This window comes from Pavona decussata, unplaced genomic scaffold (genome assembly GCF_977016875.1).
Source record: "Pavona decussata unplaced genomic scaffold, jaPavDecu1.1 SCAFFOLD_107, whole genome shotgun sequence".
Taxonomy (NCBI): domain Eukaryota; kingdom Metazoa; phylum Cnidaria; class Anthozoa; order Scleractinia; family Agariciidae; genus Pavona; species Pavona decussata.
Genome location: NW_028145521.1, coordinates 220001 through 244000, shown reverse-complemented (window position 1 = coordinate 244000; position 24000 = coordinate 220001). Strand labels below are relative to the sequence as shown.

Here is a 24000-nt window from a genome sequence, read left to right as displayed (position 1 = left end):
TATTTTTAAATCCTCAGTTATGGAAGGACTGATTGCGATTTCAGTTTTATAACATAGAATTAAGACAAAAGTTTTTTAAAGCCATTGAGATACTTCGTAAAACAGTTAGTCCCGGAGTAAAAATAATCGCCCGAAAGCAAAGCAAACAAACAAATTATTTAACTGTTTCGTAACGTATAAAACAAACAAAACTGATGAGAAAAGTTGATAGTTAATATACACTTATAATAACGAGAAAATGAAAGTTTAATTCAGGAGCAAACTAATAAAACAAACGATTAAACCAAATGTTAGGCATCAATTAATTGATTCACCTGCGCTGTGAAGCTTTCTACAACTTGAAAATCACACGGACACAGATCGATAAAAATAGTACGCGGTGGATCCAAAGAAGGAACTTCCAGAGTAATTTCTTCCACTGAATTTGACCTTCTTCTTCCTCCCATCAAAAGGACATTGTAACGTTCGGTTATCGCTCGTTGGAAGAAGAAGTAGCGAGGCTGGGTGAAAGCCCTGGGTCGATATGAGTGATTTAAGTTTTTCAACCAAACAAATCCAATCCAAGTTCTTAGCTTTTGACACAAATACCCTTTTGCTGTTTCTTTTAAGGTGACTCCATACAGTCATTTGGCGCGCGGCGACTGGGTACTGAAATGGCACAAGCGCGCGCAGTTTTCTAACTGGTACGTGAGTTTTCGTTATGCTGTCGCGCGAAAAAAGGCCAGTTTAAGCCTGAAAAGTAAGGCTATTTAAACGAGTTTTCTACGGTGAATTATTTCTGAAAATTTGCTCAATGTCAGGATTTGTAGTCCAAAAAATCTAAGGGTGAATTATACATGCACAACTGCAATAAATTGCAAAAAAGAAAATTGCAGAAATTGGCCAAACGTATAGGCAGACCTTATTTTGACTTAACGAGGAGATGCTTTGGAGTTTCTCTCTTCTTTACACAAAAAATAGCGAAATTTTACCGCGCGAAATTCGGACAAACCCGCTTTGAAACTAGCTAGGGGTGAAGGAATTAACAGATATATCATCCGCTGGTTTCCATGAAAACGGGCTTTACCAGTTGTAACGGTGTTTTCAGCAAAGCATAAGGACTGAGCTACTAGAAACTATATTTTAACACAGATATTTTCCCCGAGTTGAAAGAATCGGAACGTCAAGAAAAATATATATATATATATCACTACCAGCGAAAACTGAAGAAATGGTATAGAGCCACCTTAAGACACGAAATTCACCTTTAGGAATTTTTTTTTATATCTGCAGCAATTGATTTCCATGTATTTTTGACACAAACAACCCAGTTTTGTTCGAACTCTTAAGAACCTGAAAGAAACTGGTTGTTGCTGGGCAAAAAAAAAGAAATGGAGTGCTCAACCAACCAAGAGCGAGTATTTTCGCCTCTCGACTTATCAGGGCTGAGTAGTTTTGCCCTCGGTGAAAGGAAAATTAAGAAAAAATTACCGACTGGTCCAACTAATCAGCATTTATTCAGTAATTTTGCGTCTATGTTATTAACATTGTAATTGTTATTGTTGGTAAGCAGTTGGCTGCATATGCACTAAAAAAAGATATAACTACACAAAGGATGAGGAATTTGTAAGGTAATATTGCGTTCATACGATAAGAAGACTTCTATAAATTCTATGACAAAAGTAATTGTGGAGCTCCACTTTTAGGCTTTTAGGTATTATATATATACATATTAGAAACAGTTTTTTGACCATCAGCATTTTACAATTGGAGTTACCACGAATTTTCATCCCAGCTAAGAGAGGTCTGTGTTCCATCGCATATTAACATATTTACCATTTGACCCTATCTAAACTTGGTGAGGGGGAGGTGGGCATTGTGCCCGCTGCGACTTTAAATCTGAATAACCTTATTTTTTTTTAATTTGAGCAAACCTCAGATTTTATCTAGGAAAAAATTGATGTGGTCGGCTAGTGTTGATTGACTTTGGTGTTACCGATTTTTGATAGGCATTTTTTTCAGGAAAAAGAAGATCTTTTTTTTTAAATGATGAAAATCACATCTCTTCCGTAATTTTAATGTTTTTAGTGCATATCACTGTTCCTTTTTTGGTTTCGGTTACTTTTCGTTCAATGTTGGCACTTTCCTGAAGGTTTGGAAAAATCCAGAAATCTAAGATGGCGGACCAAGATGGCCTCCATTTGCCAATCATAACGTAATTGCCACATTATACGATGCCATCACTTGGAGACAAGGTAGACATTTTTGGACGTAGTATCTACGGTATTCTCTGAGTCTCACTGTCATAGCTTTTATACTTTCGAAGTTATGGAGGAGGCACAATCACAGAAATAATAATAATAATAATAATAATAATAATAATAATAATAATAATAATAATAATAATAATAATAATAGTTCTACTCCAGGCTAAATGCAATTATATAAGAACCTGGGTGTCAAATACATTTCTTACAAAAATCTACCACCTTCTTGTTTTGAAAGTTATTTTCATTCTACCTGAATTTTTTTCCTTTCTAAACTAATCCTGCAACAATGACTTGATTTGAAGCAACGGGACATTTTTGACTGATAAACTCTTAGAGCTGAAACGTAAACACCCTATACTGAAACCCATTTCAATCAACAAATCATTAGAATATCGGCGCAAACCTCTAGACAAATTAAACAGATTGATTATATTCAAGGTTAAAACATTGTGGCTATTCACAGGTCAAACTCATACTTGCTATCAATATTGTCTAAGAACGGATAGTAAAGGTCTTCTATGTTTACAGCACTTGTTAGTGAGTGTTTCTTTTTGAATAATCTACCTTTCGGTTTAATGACCGTTTTAAAGCAAGTCAATTGGCGTTTAAAAGTTAGTTTCATATGTCACTCTTGTCTGCTCATGAACGGTGACTTTGACGCGTGTAGTAGCGTTTTCTTCAGTAGCATCTTTAAAGTCGGTTGCCACTCCGCCATGATCACTTTCTTCCATTTGGCTGGTCTCATTCTCTTTAAGTTCAATGTCAGCTGCTCCACTGTCTTTGAATGCCCCGGAAATCGTCGGCTTACCAAATTTACCAGATTTCAGTTGCTGCCTTAGAACATTTTTCCCAGTCATACCAAGCATTTCGTTCTGCAAACTAGTAAGAGGCAGAATCAAAGCCAAGCAACAAGACAAGGACGATTGTCGATTGTGGCGCCACTTTTTGAGGAAACTGTAAACGTGGGTGATATACTGAACTAATAACAGAAAACAAAATAGTATGTTGTTAAAAGTCTGCAATCGGTAACCTACTCCAGTCGGCACCTTCTTATCATTGGGGAGATCTGTATTTAGCAACTAACCCCTCGGATTTGAAAAATTAACTTCCCTCCAAAGTTTTTTCAGATGTCTACTATCTGCAAATAGTGTATAGTGTTGGTATAATTTTTTTTTTACAGATGGAAAATTAATGGAAACAAGATGCCTATACTGGCATTTACGCGTGATGCTATTCCTGATTTATTTCCATTGTACGCTTCACAGCTATCCTGAGATCATAACGGTAATTGCTTTCGGAAAACGTCATGACCCGGGGCAGATTACACTATCTGACTCAGAAGACAGAAGATAATATTATTGTTGAAGACAAAAAGCTTTACTTAATGAACACGTAAACTTTAAGTAGAAATTGACAATCAGACTTGAATTTTTTTATGGAGTGGATTTCCAATAAAGTTTAGGCATCAGTTCGACGAAGTCTGCAGCGCAGGTTTCCTGGCTCTTCGCACTGCGAAGCACAATCTGGTCCGCAGTCAATACCGCGAGCTGTCCATTTTCTATCATTTAAACTGTCGAGTAGTTCTTGGAACTTATCCTTTCGATTTACCCCTTCAAAAGGTTAATTTTCTTTCTGTAAACAGTACATTTGAATCTAAAACATTAAAACGATATGGTCGCTTGCTCCTTGTCAGTTCCAGGTACGTGACGATGTACTACATAGTTTAATTTCCTCTTCACGCCGTAGTTATCAAGAAGATAGCACAACTCACTGTATTGGAGCTGCAAGTTACTCTACAAACCAAGCAAAAAAAAAAAAAAAAAACAGACTGAACAAATGCTTTATCCATGTACACATACTTTTGAATACAGTAATATTTTTTCTTCATCTATAGTTTTCTAAGATTTCTTGCACTTGTAAGTACTACCGGGAACTACAGCATTGTGCAGCAATAGTCTTGATTCCTGTAGCTGTCATATGTTCACATCTTCGTATAATGAGTTTCTTCAACGGAGGCCAATGAATGCTGATAATATGCATACCATCAATATCATAATCCATGATGTTACACTTCCCCATATCAAGAAATATCAGTTTGAAGCAGTTTTGAACGATGTGAGTTATGCCGACATCTCGTACAGCTTTGTAGCCTTTGATATTCAAGTAGTTTAACTTAACACAGTGCTTCCCAATGTATTTCATTCCATTGTCTGTCACTGGACACTATGCTTCACTGAGATACTTCAGGTTTGCAGAATTGTTTCCAAACTTGAAACTGTCGCCTGTGCCTTTTTCAATAGGCGACAGCGCGAAGGAGTTCTTGCGCCAAACCGAACATTGGTACTTGAAGCACCCCCTCGGGAAGGGCTAGCTTGAATTGTCCTCAATTTAATTGTTTAAAAATTCCCTTTCTGAAGCAGTTCTTGTGGTCTTCCAAAATTCCTGAAGCCTCGTTTGTTGTTGTTGGGTAGATTGATCCATGAGTTATGTTCGTCGTCTAAGTACCGGATCTTTATATTACATTTATTCAGGAAGTTTATACTTGAGCATCTACTGATTATATCTTGCGCTAGTGACTGAAAAGAATAATGGCTGGAATCATAAAGCGGATCTATTTCGTTCATTTACAAATTAATTTATTAGAAAATCTACTTGTATTCTGCATAATTGATAATACAATCCATCGACGCATTAATCAAATCAATCGACTTCTAGAGCTCAACAAAACATCACAGTAAGGAGTCGAACGTTGATATAGAAAAAGTAAAAAGCCTTTTTGTATCCTACTTACTTGATAACAGAATCCATGAATGCATTGATGACAATACATCGGCACTCGGCTAGGAAGGATGGATGGGCTCCTTTCTGTGTCTCATCAGATCAAATTATATCAAAGTTTTTAACATTCTTTTTTGATTTAACGAATTATTTTCTGTATTGGAGATACGAAGTCTATTATTTATCAAATACGAAACGGTAAATGCGAAGTTTAAATTCGTATTGTGATTTTTATTGCATCATGATCAGAGTAGTACACATTGATTACTGAACTATCGATATTAAGGTTATTTGCTTGTCTGATGTAAACATGGTCTAGTAAACTACCTGAAATAAATGTAGGCATCGCTACAATTTGTAAATAATCCAAAGACTGCATTAATGATGAGAGTACTTCCATGTCGTTGCTGCTAAAATAGTTAATATTGAAATCTCCTAAGATTATATCGATAGGATTGCTTCTAACTAAATAGTCAATACCATTAATAAGGTCAAGTATGTTTGAGTTATTTTTACGATAAATTAAAAGGAGAGAAATATTTACGTGTGATCTATGGTTGTTAAATGTGAACATAAACCTAACAGCATTTAAAGTTGGGTAGTATTCTTGATTTGTAACATGAAATTTTTTTTTGATGCATATGGCTAAACTTGAGTATTTATCTGAATTATGATCATACCTATATAAGGAAAAAGGAGATAAATTATCTATAATATCTGAATCGTTATCATTAGGTAAAAGTTGAGTCTCAGTAAATGCTATAAGATCATTTTTCAAAAGATTTACATCACATTTAACATCAGAACTATGTTTTTTTAGAGAGCGTATATTTAAAAGGCATAATGTTACAACTAAATTGTTATCTTCTATGTTTCGTTTATTTGAATGTGTAATGTCTTTTAAATCTACTAACTTGAAACTTCTTAATCTATCATATTCATTATGTACTCTAGGATCTGCTTTTATGTGTTTAGTATTGATTTCTCCTAAAATATGAAGTCCTTGAAGTGAAGTTGACCTGCTTAACGCAACATATACTTGTCCATAGTTAAAAGATCTTTGTTTGTTCAAATGGAAACTTATAACAACATTTCGCAGTGTTAAACCCTGGACTTTATGAATTGTACATGCCCAAGCTAGACTTATAGGAAATTGAATTCTCTGTACTTCTGGAGACGATGGTTTACCTGGTCGAACTTTTATTTTTGATAATACTTGTTCAATAGGAACAACAGCATTTTCTCTAGCAAATATACTACTACTGTTTTGTATTAAAGTTCTTCCTGCTTCATTATCATCAAATTTTATATAAACCACAGTTGGCTTTTGTGTTTTTTTATTGACATCAATCTTAACAACAGTTCCCATTTGTCCATTTATAAGTCTATCTGCAATATTAATATTTGTAGTAAGCATTACTCTAGCACCTTCTTTAATCTTCACTTCAAATTCAAGCCCTCCTGTTTCAGATCTCCCTCTTGATAATACTTTGTCAATATCTTGTTTTGTAACATTTGATGGATACTGGTCTGTTGCTCTAAGTACAAACAAAGGTGTAGATAATTGTAAAAGTTGTTTGTTGTTATGTTCATTAACAGGATCATTTTCTGCCCAGATGTGAAGTGCATTCAAGGGGTAATTGTTTGTTGATGGGACTAATACTCGAGAATTAATACAATTAAGATCCTCTTCAGTTTGTGAAGCTGTTCTAAATCTGTTTAAAATTTCGGCGAACTGCCGATCATTTTTCTGCCTCATAATGTCAGTCAATTCTATCATCGTGAAGACATGCCATGGATGACATAAATTGAAACACTCATTGTTGAATTTTTCAAAAATAGGTTTCCTCCGTATAGGTGGTAGTTGATACAAATCTCCTACAGCTATAATACTTATACCGGCAAATAGTTTAGAGCTGGATGATCCAAAAATGTCCTTTAGCCTTTGATGTATATGAAGAAGAGTAATGTTAGAAACCATAGAAATTTCATCTATTATAATAAGCTTTAATTCCGACAGTGTAAGTCTCATTTGTGTTTTCTTTTGGTCAGACATTGCTGGAAGATTGTCACCGGTTTCTTTAGGGATAGCCAACGCTGAATGTATAGTTGTTCCGCCTATGTGTATTGCAGAAACACCAGTGGGTGCCATTAACAGTACTGTTGGCAGATCAGGATTGCTTGTTGTCTGTCTAAATGTTTTAATTGCTGTCTGATATATTGTATTTATTACATGACTTTTCCCTGAGCCAGCACCTCCAGTCATAAAAAGATATATTGGGTTAATGTCGTAAGGTTTTAAAGAACGAAGATTTTTAACTTTGTTTCTACACCAGCGTAGCACACTATCATACGCAATACGCTGTTTCTCGTTTAACGACCTTATATGTTCACGTAATAGATCATCAGAAATTTCCCTTGGTTGAACATAACTTGTAATTGTTGCATTTGTAGACACTTTATCACTATTAGAATTGGAAGAAAGATGTGAAATAATTTGTTCATTAAATGATTCGTCATCAATTTCAACATTACTTTGCATATCTAATTGCAAGTCTTCATTTTCTTGATCATTGAAAGAATCAAAGGAATGGCTAAAATTATTAACTTCACTATTTCTTAGGGCTTCTAATGCTTCTGTTATAGCATCTGCTTCAGGTTCAAATATTGTTCTTTTTTGTTCAACAATAGCTTGCACTTTCGGCTCATAAAATCTTGATGCGTATGTTTGTTCATTGCCAATAAGACTATCTTCATTACGCCATGGATAGTACAGCATAAGTAAGTGGTGAAAGTACTTTTCGGGTTCTTTTACTTTGTTGGGTCTATGATACCGTAATACAGCCTTAGTTTTTCTACATTTCATAACTTCGTTTGTGTTTATTAATCTTATTTTGGATGGTAAATAGTTAATGACATCTGCATTTGTATTAAATTGAACATGTGATTCTATAACATCATCTGTAAGAATTTCAGGTTGTGCATCGCTTGTTACACAATCATTTTTGTATTCTTTGTAATAATATGCAGCAAATTCAGCTAGACATAAGTTATCAATAATTGGATTTTTGTTAGGTCTGATGCTATAGCGTTCTATTATATTGGATTTGTAAATATCTGTACTATCTTCATGTAACTCATCAAGTTCTATTTTGCTCTTTGCAACTCGAATTCTATTGTCAGGTAAATCTGTACTCACAAAAACTGTTTTAGGGAAAACTTTTCTCAACCAAAGTTCAGGCATACATCTATATACACATTCTTGTGAACTCACTTCTCTAGTAGAAAGAAAAGCCGCTCCTATTTTTCTCAAACTGTCTTTAATGGCTAAATTTGAAGTCTTTGCTTCTTTTGCTGCATTGGCAATAGCCTGTGAACATTCTGTTTCATCCTTTGTGAAGTATGAGCAAACATAAGTGATACATTTGTAATGGTTAAAAACAGGTTGTAAGTCAACATTAGCCCTAAAACCTTTTATTCCAGCAACAAAATAATTATTGATAAAACAGCTATCAAGCGGTCGTTTAAGATGCAGATCAAAATCAGAATCACCAGATATAGACAAGGCCCAGTAATATTGTTCTTCTGTAACACCTAATGAACTCAACAGTTTTTCTTCCGTTGTCTTAGGATTATACTGTGGTTTATTTGGGTTCAAGATTTTATTTATTTCTTCTTTTACTAAGCAAAGAATTTCATTTCTTCTTGTTAAAATATCTCTTTTCAACTCTTCATCTAACTTTTCAGAAAGTGGTTCTGCTACTACTGTTCTCTTTGTGAAAAATTGTCCAAAATTAAATCTGCATGGAACATTAGTATATTTTCTACAACTCTTTGAGTGATTGTGCTTCTGATAAGTCTGAACTAAGGTAAATAATTGAGAATCTTTTTGTTTATCTGGCAAGTATGCTTGAACATGATTGTCTATATATTTTATGTAATCTTCTTTTGTTTCATTTGTTAACTTTGGGCAATCACTTGTCCATATTAGTGCATGTAAATGAGGTGATCCTCTCATTTGAAATTCAATACGTAAAGCATAATAAACTATTTTACCAATAGGATTTGCTTTGCTCAATAACACTTCAGTAAAAAATGTCTCTACTCTATACTGAAAATGCTTAGCAACAACAACAGGATTAGAATTAAGCATAGAGCACCTCTCATTGTAAGACAATCCTTCAATTTCTTCATCAGTTAAATTAAGTCCTTGTATTTTCCCAATAATTTGAAACAACTCAGGCCATCGAAGGTCAGCACAAGACAATGTCATGAACCATGTTGGAATTCCAAGTTGTTTTACCATCGCTATAACTTCAAACATAAATTTTTGCCAGTATGGTGGTGTACCTGGAATTTGCCTTAAAAACAAGTAAGCCTGGTCTTGAAAGATAAGATTTTGAAAATTTTGCACATTAGATCTTAAATGAGATGCAGTCAGAGACTGTCCATGAACTTTTGTCAGAGCAATAGCAATACTATCTGAAACTTTTTTTTGTTCTATGATGAACTGCGCAAAAAACAAATATTCAGGATTCATTGCAAACTTACCACTATAATGTAAAAGACGGGCATTGAAGTATTTTGTAGGTGACAGATTGACCGCTCTCTCTACAGTATAGCTAAATCTGCCCTTTGGAAATAATACTGGAAATGCTAATTCTTCACAATTTTTATCAGTCATGAATGAAACTGGATGTTTATTTTCACCTGGTGCAATATTAAAAATTTCATTTCCATGAGACTTTAATCTGGTATTTTTGTCCACATTTACAGGATAATCTGGTAGCACTGACTGTAAACACGTTTCAGAAGTTGCTGCTCTAAATTCATTCAAAGGATCATTTCTTTCCTCCTCACTTTGATCATTTGTTGCTGTCTGTTCACAAGATACCTGAATAATTGGAGACTCTTCACCATCGGCACTGTCTGAATCAGCTCGTAACTGCATTTCTCTCAGATTTATGTCAATGTTTTCAATATTAACTGTTATACAACTATATAAAGGATTGTTTATTCTGAGCCAATTTAGCGCATTGAGTATAACTGCAGGTCGTACAGCTTGAAAATAAACATGGCCTCTAAAATCAAGCTTTCTTTTAAGTTTTAACATAATTATTCCTGAGCTTTCAGGAGGTCTAGGCAAGACATTACAGGTATGATCACATTCTACAGGCACATTACAGATGGCTCCTTTAATTTTCCTTTGTTGACCTTTGGGCATAATTACTATTTTTTCAAAGACAATGCGTTGAGATATAAGAATCTGCTCAAGTTTTTCTAGACATTCTAGTTCTGGGGGGGTTTCATCAACCATTAATTTGTTATAAACAGCTTGACAGGGAACTTGTTCTTTTAACAATTTAGAGTGACATGTTTTACAGATATATTCTTTCTTATCAAAAGACATTTTTCCTGTGAAAAGATGCTGTTTGACATATTTAATTTTCTTTAATTCTATTACTGTTTTCCTATAAAGAGTTCTATTACACACAGAACATATGTAATAAGGCCCTTCTCTTACTGCTTTTTGGAAAGATGCAATACAGAAGTCCAAGTCATTGTCTGAGATAGCTTTTCTTTCCTCTGTATTCCTAGCCACTCTCCTGATCTTTTCAAGCCATTTTTCTTTTTCTTCGCTTTTCATGTTGTGATAAGTTTCTCTTGTTTTAGCTAAGAGTTGTTCTTTCTCATGAGCATCCATAGATTTATATTTCTCTGCACGGTGAGTGAGCATATTTTGTTTTTCATTGGGATTCATAGATTTATATTTTTCAGTGCGTGCAATCAGAACTTTTTGCTTTTCATTATTGTAACACTCACGGCGCTTATCTAAGCAGATTTTTTTCCTTGCAGGTTCAAATTGAGAATAAGACTTTCTCCTTTTAATTGCAATTTCTTTTTTGCACTTAGCAGATTTGTGGCATTTCATAATCTTTTGTTTTTCACCTTTATTTAACTCACAAGTGCACAATACACTCTGAAAGAAATACTGTATTTCATTAGACTTTGCAGTATTTGTCACACTTTGACAGACCCTTTCTACTAAGTAATTTTTATCACTTATTCTGTGTACACCAAGTCCTTGAATTTTATTCAAAGAAATTAAGTAAAATGTTACATTTTTGCTGGTTTTGTGAAAAACGCAACTTAAACATAGGCTGGGAAACTGAAGTAAAAATCCTGAACTCTTAGTTCCATTTTGCAACATCAACCTTACTAAAAAATGAATTACACACAAGAATTCCTTTATTACTCGTAACAACCTTTACATTAATATTGGCACCGTATATATTAACATTCTGTGGTAGTTCACTGGAACTTGTCTGATTTTTAATAGTCTCAGTAAAGAAAGCACTTCCATATTCAACAAGAGCATCTAATGTATCAGACTTCCAATAACTACAAGGTTTAATAACAGAAAAACAAATTGCATACAGAGCTATGGCAGAACTCTTCGTTATAGTTTCATTATTTGTAGTTTTAATAATAGGTACATCTTTCGGTAAAGTGCCAACAAAAACGTTATTACAACTTTGCTGCACAGTTTTGCACGCCACTGCATTTTTTTGTATACCATTATTATCCCTTATTAAAGACTTTTCATATATAGCAAAAAACCAACCGTTAGAATGGCTACTCAAGAGGTGCTGAAAAGAAGTGTAAATTCTAACTGAAACACACATATCATCTACATATATCCAACGAGCATCATCTTTTATAGCAACTGTAAAATGAGAACTTAGACATCGAACCATGCCTTTAAGTACATAATTTTGACCAAGTACATCCATAGTCAAAGGAAAAAATATTTGATTAATATAATTGGATGACAGTTCCATAGTTAAAAATCGTGGAAGTATAACAAAATGTTGTAGCATTGAAAGATCCCCAGAATGCTCTTGACACAAATCACAGTAGAGTGCACTGCTATTTGGTAATATAGCCTCAGAAACATAATTCTCTAAGCCATTGTGAAGCAAGTTCGGAGAATTTATGTAAAGTACAAATATAGCTGTGTTTTTTATAATTGCATTGTTACACGATGAACAAACTGACTGATTACTTTGTTGTATAAGAAAAAGGGATTTTAATTCCTCCGTCATCATACCAACTGTATCCAACCTAAATATGTCACTAAATACAGCATCTGCAGACATTGCGGTAAATGAGTTGCAATGTTGTCTTAAGTAAACCCAAACAGGTTCTCGAACTACTGCCATTTCTGTTTGTACATCATGGTTTTCTAACTGTAGACATGCGTCAAATAAAGTTTGAAAAAACTCATTACGTTCGATATCTCTCAGAGAATCTTTAAAAATAGCAACGCTAAGTTCAAGAAAACAATCTACTGCACATGAAAACTTGCCTGAATGAGTAAGGCAATAATTTATGAAATGTCTTCTAGCATTTGTTCCCTGTTGTGACAGTTCACTGATGGAAGAGGTCTTGGAATTTGTTGCTTTACTGATGAATATATTCCCATTTATAATATGTGCTTCTTTGTTTGAAATAACGCAAGGATCGAAGAGTCCACGTAAAGCAATGACACGAGGATAAGGATTGGTCTCTATATCGCCAGATTCCTTTATACTGACATGTGTCATTTCATGATTAACATTTTTATAAGTCCTTTCTTTTTTCGATGCAAGATATTTGCTTGTGCAGTTTTCCATAGCTTTCCTGCTGTTACAAAGTACTGTTTTTCGTAATGAAGCTACTTTGATAATTTGATAAAGAAAAGACGATTTTGGGACAGTTTTTAAAACATACTTTCTAAGAAATATTCTGTTTCTCCTTTTTAAACCCTTCTTTAGAGCTCTTAATGGGATTCTACTGGGTTCTCGATAATGATGTCGTCTTCTTTTAGTATCCCTTTTAATATTATTAATAAACAATGCAAATAGTGACCTACAAGTACCGTATTTCACTTTTTTATTCATGTCAAGCATTGTTAAATACTCTTACTATTTTTGTCCCACTCTTCTTCACAGTCCTTTATTGTGTAATTCACTGTCTCTTTTGTTTCAATATCGCACTCTATGTTTTATGTCACACTCTTTCAGGTTTTGCAAGGTTTGCAAGGTTTGTATAGCTTTGAATATCTGTTAATTTCTGTTAATTTCTTGTTCAATGTGTTACAGTTGTAACAACCAAGTGGCTGCTACTTATTGTTGTAACAACCAGGTGGCTGCTACGATGGGTGTAGCAACCGAGTAGTTGCTACGATGGGTGTTCTGTTGTAACAACCAAGTGGCTGCTACGATGGGTGTTGTAACAACCGAGCGGCTGCTACGATGGGTTGTTGGGTTTTCTGTTTTGACAATCAGCTGACTGCTGCGCTGGGAGTTCTGTTATGACAACCAGTTGACTCCTACGCTTTGTGGTCGCTACGTTTTCTGCCACTGGATGCTCTTGTAACAAACAGTCCACCACTATGTAGGTGCTACGTTTTGTAGGCCTTCTTTGCTAACAATCAGTTGGTTTCACTCTCAGGCAGAAATTCAACCTTAACGACTTACACCTGCAAAACAAAACCAAAAAAAGACAATCTGTTAAAATTGAAAGAAAAAATAACTGCTGAAAACTAATCAGAATTACATCACTAAAATAAAACAAAATACAGTATATGAGCAAGTCATTGGCTGAGGTCACACTAGAGGCTTTACCATGGTAAAAATTGCTTTACCAAGGTAAATTGCGCAACCACCTAGTTACCGTAGTAAACCTGTCAAAGTCATAAAAAATAGATTTGACGCTTTCCATGTACACTTTTTCGCATGATCAGTAAACTTATACGTGACGAGTACACTAAATGTTGACATGTCGCGTGAGTTCATATCGGCGGTAAGTTACTGAACTGTGACTTAGCGCGTAATAAAATTATGGATCAACAAGAGAGAGTTGCATTTTCAATTGTTCCCATTTTGCTTTTAATTCTGCTGCTTAGACGAGCACGTAGAATTCACTTCCTTCTTACATACAACCATTTAGATCTTGGGACCAAAGAAAGTGCAGCGGTTTCGTTAATTAACCGTCGACGGCAAAGACAAAGAAGAGCGCGCAGGCAAGCCTGGGTTTACCCTCGACCACAGGGATGGTTTGAGGAAATGTATAATAACCGGCTCCTTCGAGCCCTTTGGAAAGACCATTTCAGGGTAACAGGGGAAACATTCGACTTCATTTGCCAGCTCGTTGAAAGGAACTCAAACACACGCGCGAATGAGCGGGAAAATAAATTTCATGTTTATAAAATATGAATCCACAAATGTATTGTAATTACTGCGTTTGTCCAAAAAGATGACAAACTGTCAACAAAATAAGCATGGTTTAGATAGACAAGAGATGTACCCACCTATTTTTTTGGGTAACTAGATTCTTATCTGGGGTCAAGTCAACTTTGTTCTTGCCGCTGTTGTCAGGGCAACTTACCAGAGTTAGGTTTACCATGGTAAACTGAAAATTGGGGGTCACACTTGCGGTGCCGTTAACCATGGTAAACTTGAGTTTACCATGGTTAACTTTCTCCAGTGTGACCTCAACCATTGTCTTGCTGACCTTTCATTATCTTACGTGACATCATACTGGAAGTTGCTTATGATAAGGTAATTACCGATACGCCAGAGACCTGACCTCCGGCTACTTCGCCGACTTGTCCAAACGTACAATTTAAGCATTGCGAAAAACATTTCTACCAGTGCCATTGAGATTATTTAACAGTTTCACTTAAAAACTCTACTAAGCCTCTGGAGAGGGGGTTATTTAATTTCAGGCCTCATCAAAGGGGGATTACTAGAGAAAGGCGCCAGTAATCAATAAGAGGGACCAATTTATCGCCTAACCTCCACCCTGTGAGGTCGAGAGATTATAGAGCGTTTTTCTTTCTTTTTCCTGCAGGGATTTGACGTCCTGCAAACACTGTTTTAACTTATTTGGTTTAAAGGCGCCAGTATGTAAAGAGGAAACACGCAAGTACGCGCAAAAAAATCGACTCCAATGAGGAAACATGAGCCTTGAAGGTTGTCAGTTTAAAAGAGAGGTATCAGTTGTATTTATTATCAATGGGACAATGATTATTTCAAAAAAGAGTAAAACTTCGCTGTTATTATCCTTTGTTCGATATGCCGAGAAGAAACTCTACCGAAGATTTCTCAATTACATGTACTTCACATAAGGCGTAAATACACGAGGTAACTTTCCGTACCACGCGATGTAATTAAAAATACAGAACATGACGTAATAGTTTTGCCCATCAGCCTCTCTTGTTTTTCCTTAAAAAGCATATAGGGATTTCTAGTGATGTTACGGTAGATGAGTTCCCCGTTACGACATAATAGAAAACGTTGCATCACGCAGGCAGTCACATTTCCATGTGTAGGGCATTGTTATAATTAGAGCGGCTGCACATGAGGGTAAAGTCATGAAATTCAAATACAGAGGTTGAGTATTAGTTAACAGACGCTGCAATAGAGCAGATTTAACTAAACGGGTTCTTGTTTCATATATTACATTAGCCTGTGACAAGACAGGAAGAAGTAGCTCATCCTCTCTTGCCTGTGAACAGGGTTCCAAATCGCGTACAGCGTGAAAAGAAAAATGATGAACGTTGTTGGAACTTCCTTTCACCCGAAACAACAATTGAGTCTTTGGTATGCTACCAAATGCAGTCTTAACACAAAAGTATAAGAATGACAGCTTCTTCAATCGTCGCCTTTAAAGATAAATTACAAACCATCAAATCAGAAGTAAATAAAAAAATTGATGCTTTTTCAATTAATGCCAGTTGAGATTATTACAAACCACAACCTTGCCGTGAAACACATGAGTGAACGTAAACTATGAATATATAAACCGAGATCTGCAGCACACTTTTCGCCTATTTATCATTTCGTACAGAATACCGCTATATCAACCAAACAGAGTCTGCGTAAAAGCAGTTACCTCAAGCAGTAATTAATATCGATATCCTCCTTGTAAAAGATCTCTAAATACGACTAATAAAAACGTTTCGAACTCAACGCCAATCGCTAACTGCAATTGTTACCATCTAACAAAACGCTTAACTTGCTATTCGCCGGATTTATCAACGTAGATTGCATTATTTCAACGTAACTTTGTACCCAGATTGATTGCACCATTTCAGCGTAACCTTGTACCCAGATTGATAGCACATGTACAATCACAAAGTAACATTGTACCCAGATTGTTTGCACCATTACAACGTAACCTTGCACCGAGTTTGTTTTCATAGCATGGCAATAACATAATTGATTTTTCGCTCCAAACACCGTACATCATCCCTTCAGAGTGCACATAAGCTTGCAAAGATTAGATCGCATTTCATATTGACTAAGCTTGCTAGGGATCGTTTATTGAGTAAAATTATGACTTTTTAAAGGTTAATTTTCAACCAATTTTAAAAGTTGCTAATGATATCGTAATTGTAAGATCACAGCAATTTCATAGATACCGGACGGAAATTCTCGTGAAGCAATCTGAGCTGAAAGAAAAAAGCATGGCACTCAGGCTAAAGATAACGTATATCATCCAAATTCATTAAATCCTATCGGCGTTGTCCATGTGTGCATGCAATAGTTTGAGTCATAAAGATAGCGTTATGTTGTTTCACCCACCGACGTTTTCGTCAAATAAACCGGTCTGTTTGACGAAATTTTCATCTTTTGTTATTGTATGAAATCACAGCTAACGCAACTAGAGGCGAACGTCATATACTTACTGTTGGTAGCTTTCTTGAGGAACAAATGACCGCAGAAAACAAAGGAATTAGTTAGTCTGAAGTATCTGTTTGTGAGACGTCAGGTGACAATCGAAAATGAAAGTAATTTGTTCCCCTAAGAATGTTTATTCTCTGACGTATGCGTCTATTTTCACAAAAATAATAGACTACAAGTAGTCCCCTTCTGAATAGTCGAGACGTCGCGCGAAATAGCCGAGCGCGAAACAATAATCATGAGGTCAAAAATGCGCAATGACCCGCACATTATTCCTACCGCTACTTGTTGTGAAAATGTTACTCGAGCCTCAAGGCTGTTTAAATCAGAAGTTTGAAGAACAGAACTTAATACAGTCGGGACACGAGCAATATTTGATGCGTTTATGGATAAACTGACAAGGCCCATCGTATTAAAGCTTGAAAAACGCGTTGCATGATGACCAGGGGAGTGATGACGTTAGCTTGTTTATTTTTTTTTTAGAAAATGGCAATGTTGATAATCACGCGAACGACGATGAGTGACATGACAGATTGTTGACTTGCAAAGCAATATTTGTAATACCTCAGGAAACATTCCAACACACCGTAGTATTGCAAAGATGGCCATTCTGCTGCTGTAGCGTCCCATTTTTGTTGTATATACATAGATGTATTTAATAAGGAACTTACTGTATTTGCCAATGAATAAGCAATTAAAGGAGGGAAAAGTGCTGTAAGGTGAAAAACAAAGAGATAATCAAATGCTCCGGTGAACAGGGTCTAAGTCGTATATAGCGCGAAAATAAAAATGATAAACGTTTTTGAAGCTTCCTTTCATCCGAAAGAACAATTGAGTCTTTGGTATGCTACCAAATGCAGTCTTAACACAAAAGTATAAGAATAACAGCTTCCTTAATCGTCGCCTTTTAAGATAAATTACAAACCACAACCTCAGTTGTTGCGAATCACAGACGTAAACGTTAAACCTAAATTAACCTATAGGAATATGATTTTTCGCACATTTGTGATTTCGTAGACTGAGACATCGTTATTAATTTATTACAAGCTAGTATTTATCCACAAGCTTGTAATTATTTAATACATCAACGAAACAGCTTCAGCAATTGACGTTCTTCTTGAAAAGTTTCTTTCTCAATACGACTACTGAATACTTTTCGAACCCAACGCCAGTTACAAATTGATTATATACGAAGAGTTTAAATAATGGAAATTGCTTCACTAGCAAATTTAAACCGCAGAGAATAAAATGGTCCAAAACGATGAAGGGTGTTGAAACTTTGTCAGCCAAAAATCAGTGGTGAAGTCTTAAACGCAGTCTTAACTCAGAAGTGTCTAAAAAAAATCGACGCTCTTTCAATTAATGTCAGTTGAGATAAATTACAAACCCCAACCTTGCCGTGAATCACACGAGTGAACGTTAAGTCTGAATAAACCGAGATCTGCTGTACACTTTTCGCCTATTTGTCATTTCGTACAGAATACCGCTATTACAAGCTATATCAACCAAACAGAGTCTACGTTAAAGCAGTTACCTCAAGCAGTAATTGATGTCCTCCTCGAAAAGGATCGCTAAATACGACTAATGAACACGTTTCGAACTCAACGCCAATCGCTAACTGCAATTGTTACCATCTAACTAACGCTTAACTTGCTATTCGCCGTATTTATCAACGTAGATTGCGCAAGTTCAACGTAACCTTGTACCCAGATTGATTGCACCATCACAAAGTAACATTGTACCCAGATTGTTTGCACCATCATAACGTAACCTTACACCGAGATTGTTTTCATACCATGGCAATAACATAATTGATTTTTCGCTCCAAACACCGTACATCATCCCTCCAGAGTGCACATAAGCTTGCAAAGATTAGATGGCATTTCATATTGACTAAGCTTGTTAAGGGATCGTTTCTTGAGTAAAATTATGACTTTTTCAATCAATTTCAAAAGTTGCTAATGATATCGTAATTGTAAGATCACAGCAATTTCAGAGATACCGGAAATTCTCGTGAAGCAATCTGAGCTGAAAGAAAAAAGCATTGCTTAGGCTAAAAATAACGAATATCATCCATTCCCAATTCATGAAATCCTATCAGCGTTTTCCATGTGTGCATGCAATAGTATGAGTCACAAAAATAGCATTATGTTGTTTCACCCGCCGACGTTTTCTTTAGATACCCCACCTACCGGTCTGTTTGACGAAATTTTCATATTTTGTTATTGTATGAAATGACAGCTAACGAAACTAGAGGCGAACGTCATATACTTACTGTTGGTAGCTTTCTTGAGGAACAAATGACCGCAGAAAACAAAGGAATTAGTTAGTCTGAAGGTTATCTGTTTGTGAGACGTCAGGCGACAATCGAAAATGAAAGTAATTTGTTCCCCTAAGGATGTTTATTCTCTGACGTATGCGTCTATTTTCACAAAAATAATCGTAAGGTCAAAAATGCGCAATGACACGCATATTTTTCCTACCACTACTTCCAAGTTGTTGTGAAAATGTTACTCAAGCGTCAAGGATGTTTAAATCAGACGTTTGAAGAAGAGAACTTAATACAGTCGGGACACGAGCAATATTTTATGCGTTTATTTTTTTTTTTAGAAAATGGAAATGTTGATAATCACGCGAGCGACGATGAGTGACATGACAGATTGTTGACTTGCAAAACAATGTACCTCACGAAACATTCCAACACACCGTAGTATTGCAAAAATGGCCAGTCTGCTGCTGTAGCGTCCCATTTTTGTTGTACATAGACGTATTCAATAAGAAACTTACTGTATTTGCCAATGAATAGGTCATTAAAGGGGGGGAAGATTCTGTAAGGTGAAAAACAAAGAGATGATCAAATTCCCCGGGGTAATTGGGTAAAAGTCTAATGCTCGACCACCGGAATGGACAGTGTGGCAAAATACCCCATTATTTCCTGGGGGAGGAGGTGTCAGTCTCCCATCGTGGTTCTAAAACTGTCAAACAAAGCACGATTCCTTCGCCAGGAACTATCCAATTTCCACCGTTTTAAATGTCGAGTGCTTCGCAGAAGTTATTCTTTCGATTTACCGCTTCAAAATGATTGCTTCGCAGATTGATAAAACTATCCTGAGTCACCTGAGTTTGAGTCACGATGATCGCGTTTATGTTGTTCCCCCTGTGGTACGCTACCGGAAATTTCGGAGATTCCATTACGATAACGTAAGCGTATCAATGACCTCTTCTCAAGTCCCATCGTGTTCTAGAACTGTCAAACAAAGCACGATTCCTTCGCAAGGAATTTTCCAATTTCTACCGTTTTAAAGGTCGAGTGCTTCTTAGAAGTTATTCTTTCAATTTACCATTTCAAAATTGTTTATTTTCCGTTTGAAAACGGCACACTTGAGTCCACAACATGTTAACAATATGGCGCAACCAATTTAATCCAAGATTAATGCATAAATCAAATGATGCTTTGACGTCACACGAGTAGGGTTGAGTGGGTCCCCTCCCTCGCAATATACGCGACAGATATGGATTTTGATTGGCCTGCTTCTGTTGAAGACAATCAGAACAATACACCCCGAGTAGGAGAGGGGTGAGTTTAATGAATAAATTAATGTACCGATTTGAAGCTACGACGAAGAAAAAGAAATCGTCCCGTTTTTAGACACGGTATGCCCCCTCAGGGCATCCCGCGTAATTAGCTAGTGCGGGATAAAGAGAGAGACTGCTAACGACACAAGTAACTTACGTATAGCAGGGTTGCGTTTTTTATCTTTAATCTCATTTGATTTTATCGTTTAACTCCATGTAGACGAAGCTTTTTTGCTGCCTTCTCTGGCAAGGAGGGGCGGAGGAGAAGTGGAGAGGATCCTGCAGCTCTCCCAAACTTCGCAACTGAAAAAGTGATGGCGATGAGTCTTGGAGGATAGATAGTACGTTCAAATATGTTTCTTTTCAGGTGCACAACGAGAACTAGTGAAGTCCTTTGACGCTCGGAAAACGTCACAGCGATGACATGATACTTGAAGATCAAAATAAGTTACACTGTAGACCAACTGACTGATATTTTGGCCAGTGGTATACCCGAGGCGTAAATATGTCTTTTGTGTTTACTAAAATAGGAGAGGAGTAGAGAGGCATTATAGAAGGGCGCTAATCACAGATTCAGACCTCCAAACGGGAGGCTCAATAGGGGTTTTGTGGCATGTTCACTTTTAATAGCCACTTATTTTAATAGGGGCCATCGAGTAATAGTAATCGCTCTGGTAATAACATGTTTTTCCCTTTTCTGCACTCAAGTGACACCGGTTACTTCCTGAGATTTCCTGGTGCCCTTACTACCTGTACGTTAGATTTTTATTTATAGAAAAGAAAAAAAAAAGAAAAAATGTTCAAAATGTCATTTGGCTCACCTACGAGAAAACCAATGACTAAGGAGTTGGCTCCAAACACCAGTGCCTCAAAGACGATGTTGTCCTCATATTGGTCAATTGGAGAAGGCTTAATTTCTTTTGGAATTCTGCTGACAGCCCCTAATACCAGGTTAACGAAGGTGACGGTCAGAGATGACAGCATTAGCTTGTTTTCAAAAGGATCCACCATTGGTTTCTTATAGGCGAAGAACACTGTGTAGATACCTGATGTGATACAGGCTAGGCCAATGTAAGATCTGCTCTCGCTTTCCACGAGGATCAACCCAGATGTTAACACCACTTTTCGAAATGTTTCTATCAGTTCCCAGTACCATGAACGATCATTGTAATTCTCATAAATAAATCTCAGTCCAGCGAAAATCTCCGAGTTGTGAGTGTTTTTGTCGGAATCTTTTTCAACACTGGGATGCGCTCTTCGTTGCTTATAAATGAACACCAGCGATGCAGTCGGCAGTAAGATGATATAAAACATTGCACAGTATGCAACGATGACTTTTTGTTTAAATCCATTCGCACATTCAATGCTGTAATCAGCTCTAAGAAACTTACGGCAATTCTGTTCCGCTTGGTCATAACAAATGCTGCGGCAAGCAAGGGGAAGAACGCTAACTGTCTTAGAGCACGTGGTCAGGTATGTAACGAAGAGAAAGAAAAATAAGTTTCGGTAAATCAACTCTTTCGCGCACGAGGCTTTCTTCAATTTCTTTTCTTGGCTCCAAGGTTTCCGTGATAAAATGAACTTGCTAAGGCCGTAACAAGCAAACGCCACGATTGTAGCAAAAGCATTTACTGCAATGGTGACATATAAGCTTGCAAATGCATTATATGTATCGCGCTCTAAGTTTGGAAAGACGCATTGCACCGGAGCGATCTGAAGAAGGTTCAGTTGTAGCACCTCGGAGTACTTTCCGACTTAAGCAAGAGAGTCCGGCCATTTAATATATGAGAAGGCTTCTAGAATTCCAGAGGTTACTTGATAGAAGCCAATCACAATTTTTAACCTCCCAAGAATGATGTCCACTGAGGAACGCTCTTTAATGTCTTTGTTTTTCTTTCTGCTTGTCCAAACCACCACAAGAACGACTATTAGAATTACTACTGTTACGAGAGAGAGCTGTACGGCAGTCCATGTCTTGGTTGGGCACTCCTCGCATCTTTTCAGCCATTTGTAATGTCTAGCACTGCATACCTCACATAATGGACCTTCATAACCATCGGCACAAGTTGAATCTAAACCTCCCAGACACGACTCATGTCTAGGACATTTATACAGTCGGGGAAGTTTGTGTCGGTAGTAAATGGGGACATAATCAGGCGACGAATTATTCATGTGTAGTTTCGGACTGAACGAAGCATTTTCTAGGATTCTGGTGAAATTCTTATAAAGTTCTTTGTGTGTTGGACTTTCCTCTGGCCAATTCCACCAATAACCTTCTTTCAAAGTAGCGTAGTCATTCTTACATTCCAGTCCATCTTTGGGACACTGTATGCATTTTTCAAAGAGATGATAACGGTGAAATCCATCTAAACATTTACAGGCACGAAATTCGGCAAACGTACTAGTATTTGTACCTGCACAATCAAAAAACAACATTTGCCAAGATTAAACGTTTTCCAGCTAGAAAAATCTCTTTAATAGTAAAATTTTAACTTAAAATAGTATCATTGTCTTGGTTGGATCTAACAAAAGTTTAGAAATCTCGTATTAATTAACATGCACGCCCTCTTCGACAACAGACACGTGATCGTCAAAGGTGAAGTGCCTTTTCAAAAGTGTGTTCGAATCCTTCCTTATAGTAAGACAACAGAGGACCGTCCTACTTGAATACAAAGTGTGTGAACAGAGTCATTAGGTGTTAAACGTTGGGCAAAACATAAATAAAATCAAATAGTGTTCTAAAACTCCGTAGTATTAAACTATACTCAGGATAGTGATCAAATGGATTCGCTGTGTGATTCATAAGACGCAAAGGAGTAAAATGTAAACGTCTTTGTGGCTAAATGTACCGAGGAGTGCCAGCGCAACCAAAACAAAGCGTCATGAGATGTTGTAATATTATCCCCAAAACAGAAGTGGAAAGTTAGGCCCGGGTCAAACGTGGAACTTCACATGAGACGAACTAACTTGCAGTTTGCAATGAGTAAAGCTCGGCCGTTCAGTCAATCGTCCAAAATTTAGCCTGCGTAGCAGTCGTTTCCTTTTCCTTCAAGCCAAGCGGGGCAAGCGCGCGAGGGCATTGGGCAAAAAGGAGCAAAAAAGTAGGAACGGGGGGGGGGGGGGGGAGGGGCGGGGAAGGAAAGGAAACGCCTGCCGCTAAGCCCAGACATTTTACCGAGCGCCGTTCGTCAGCGAACGGGAGGCAATGATGTATTGCCATTGGCCAATCGTCTGTCAATCAAACTCATAGACCAAAACGACATCCGGTTAACCGTTTATCAAAGATGAATATGCCGAGGCGGAAAAGAACTCTCTCGAGTGTCCTTTCGATTTCGAGTTTGCTTTGCTTTGGAAACGACTAAACTACTTTCGCAGGGAGATACGTTAATTCAGTTGAAACCGGAGCAAAGGACTGCTTTAAGAGCGAATGTCTATTAACAACAAGCAAAATCAAAATTCTCGGTCACGCTCAAAATGTAGTTTTCAATGCGCTTTGGTTTGTTGGTAGGTATTATCGTCTCAACAAACATGGTGTCATTCGTCTTTCGAAATCCCGCCGGAATCTTTAAAAATTTAAGAAAATTTGTTCTGGCTGTCGGCGGTCTCAAAGACACGAAAAGCTGGAAGCAAAATTGGCTGGTCTGAAAGCTTGTTTCGCGTACGAA

At 36.7% G+C, this 24000-nt stretch overlaps 3 protein-coding genes across 3 annotated transcripts in view; all 3 read right to left on the bottom strand.

The window, feature by feature from the left end:
• Positions 1 to 1477: 1477 nt before the first annotated feature.
• LOC146470970 (uncharacterized) overlaps positions 1478 to 24000 on the bottom strand; it is an 84731-nt gene continuing 62208 nt past the window's right edge. Inside the window, exons 13-14 of the mRNA XM_085121346.1 lie at positions 21157 to 22749; positions 1478 to 3228 (exon numbers count right to left, since the gene is read on the bottom strand). Of these exons, the coding sequence (XP_084977472.1) occupies positions 22091 to 22749 (659 nt within the window). The 3' untranslated portion in view covers positions 1478 to 3228; positions 21157 to 22090. The remainder of the gene's footprint in view (positions 3229 to 21156; positions 22750 to 24000) is intronic.
• On the bottom strand, positions 5165 to 8428 carry LOC146470973 (uncharacterized). Its single transcript, XM_085121335.1, has one exon. The coding sequence runs from the start codon at positions 8269 to 8271 to the stop codon at positions 5239 to 5241; it is 3033 nt and encodes a 1010-aa protein (XP_084977461.1). The 5' UTR covers positions 8272 to 8428; the 3' UTR covers positions 5165 to 5238.
• LOC146470972 (uncharacterized) lies at positions 11219 to 18794 on the bottom strand. The gene is made up of 2 exons (XM_085121347.1): positions 16765 to 18794; positions 11219 to 13551 (listed from the first exon to the last, which is right to left on the bottom strand). Exon 2 carries the CDS (start codon positions 12977 to 12979, stop codon positions 11219 to 11221), a length of 1761 nt encoding a protein of 586 aa, XP_084977473.1. The 5' UTR covers positions 12980 to 13551; positions 16765 to 18794.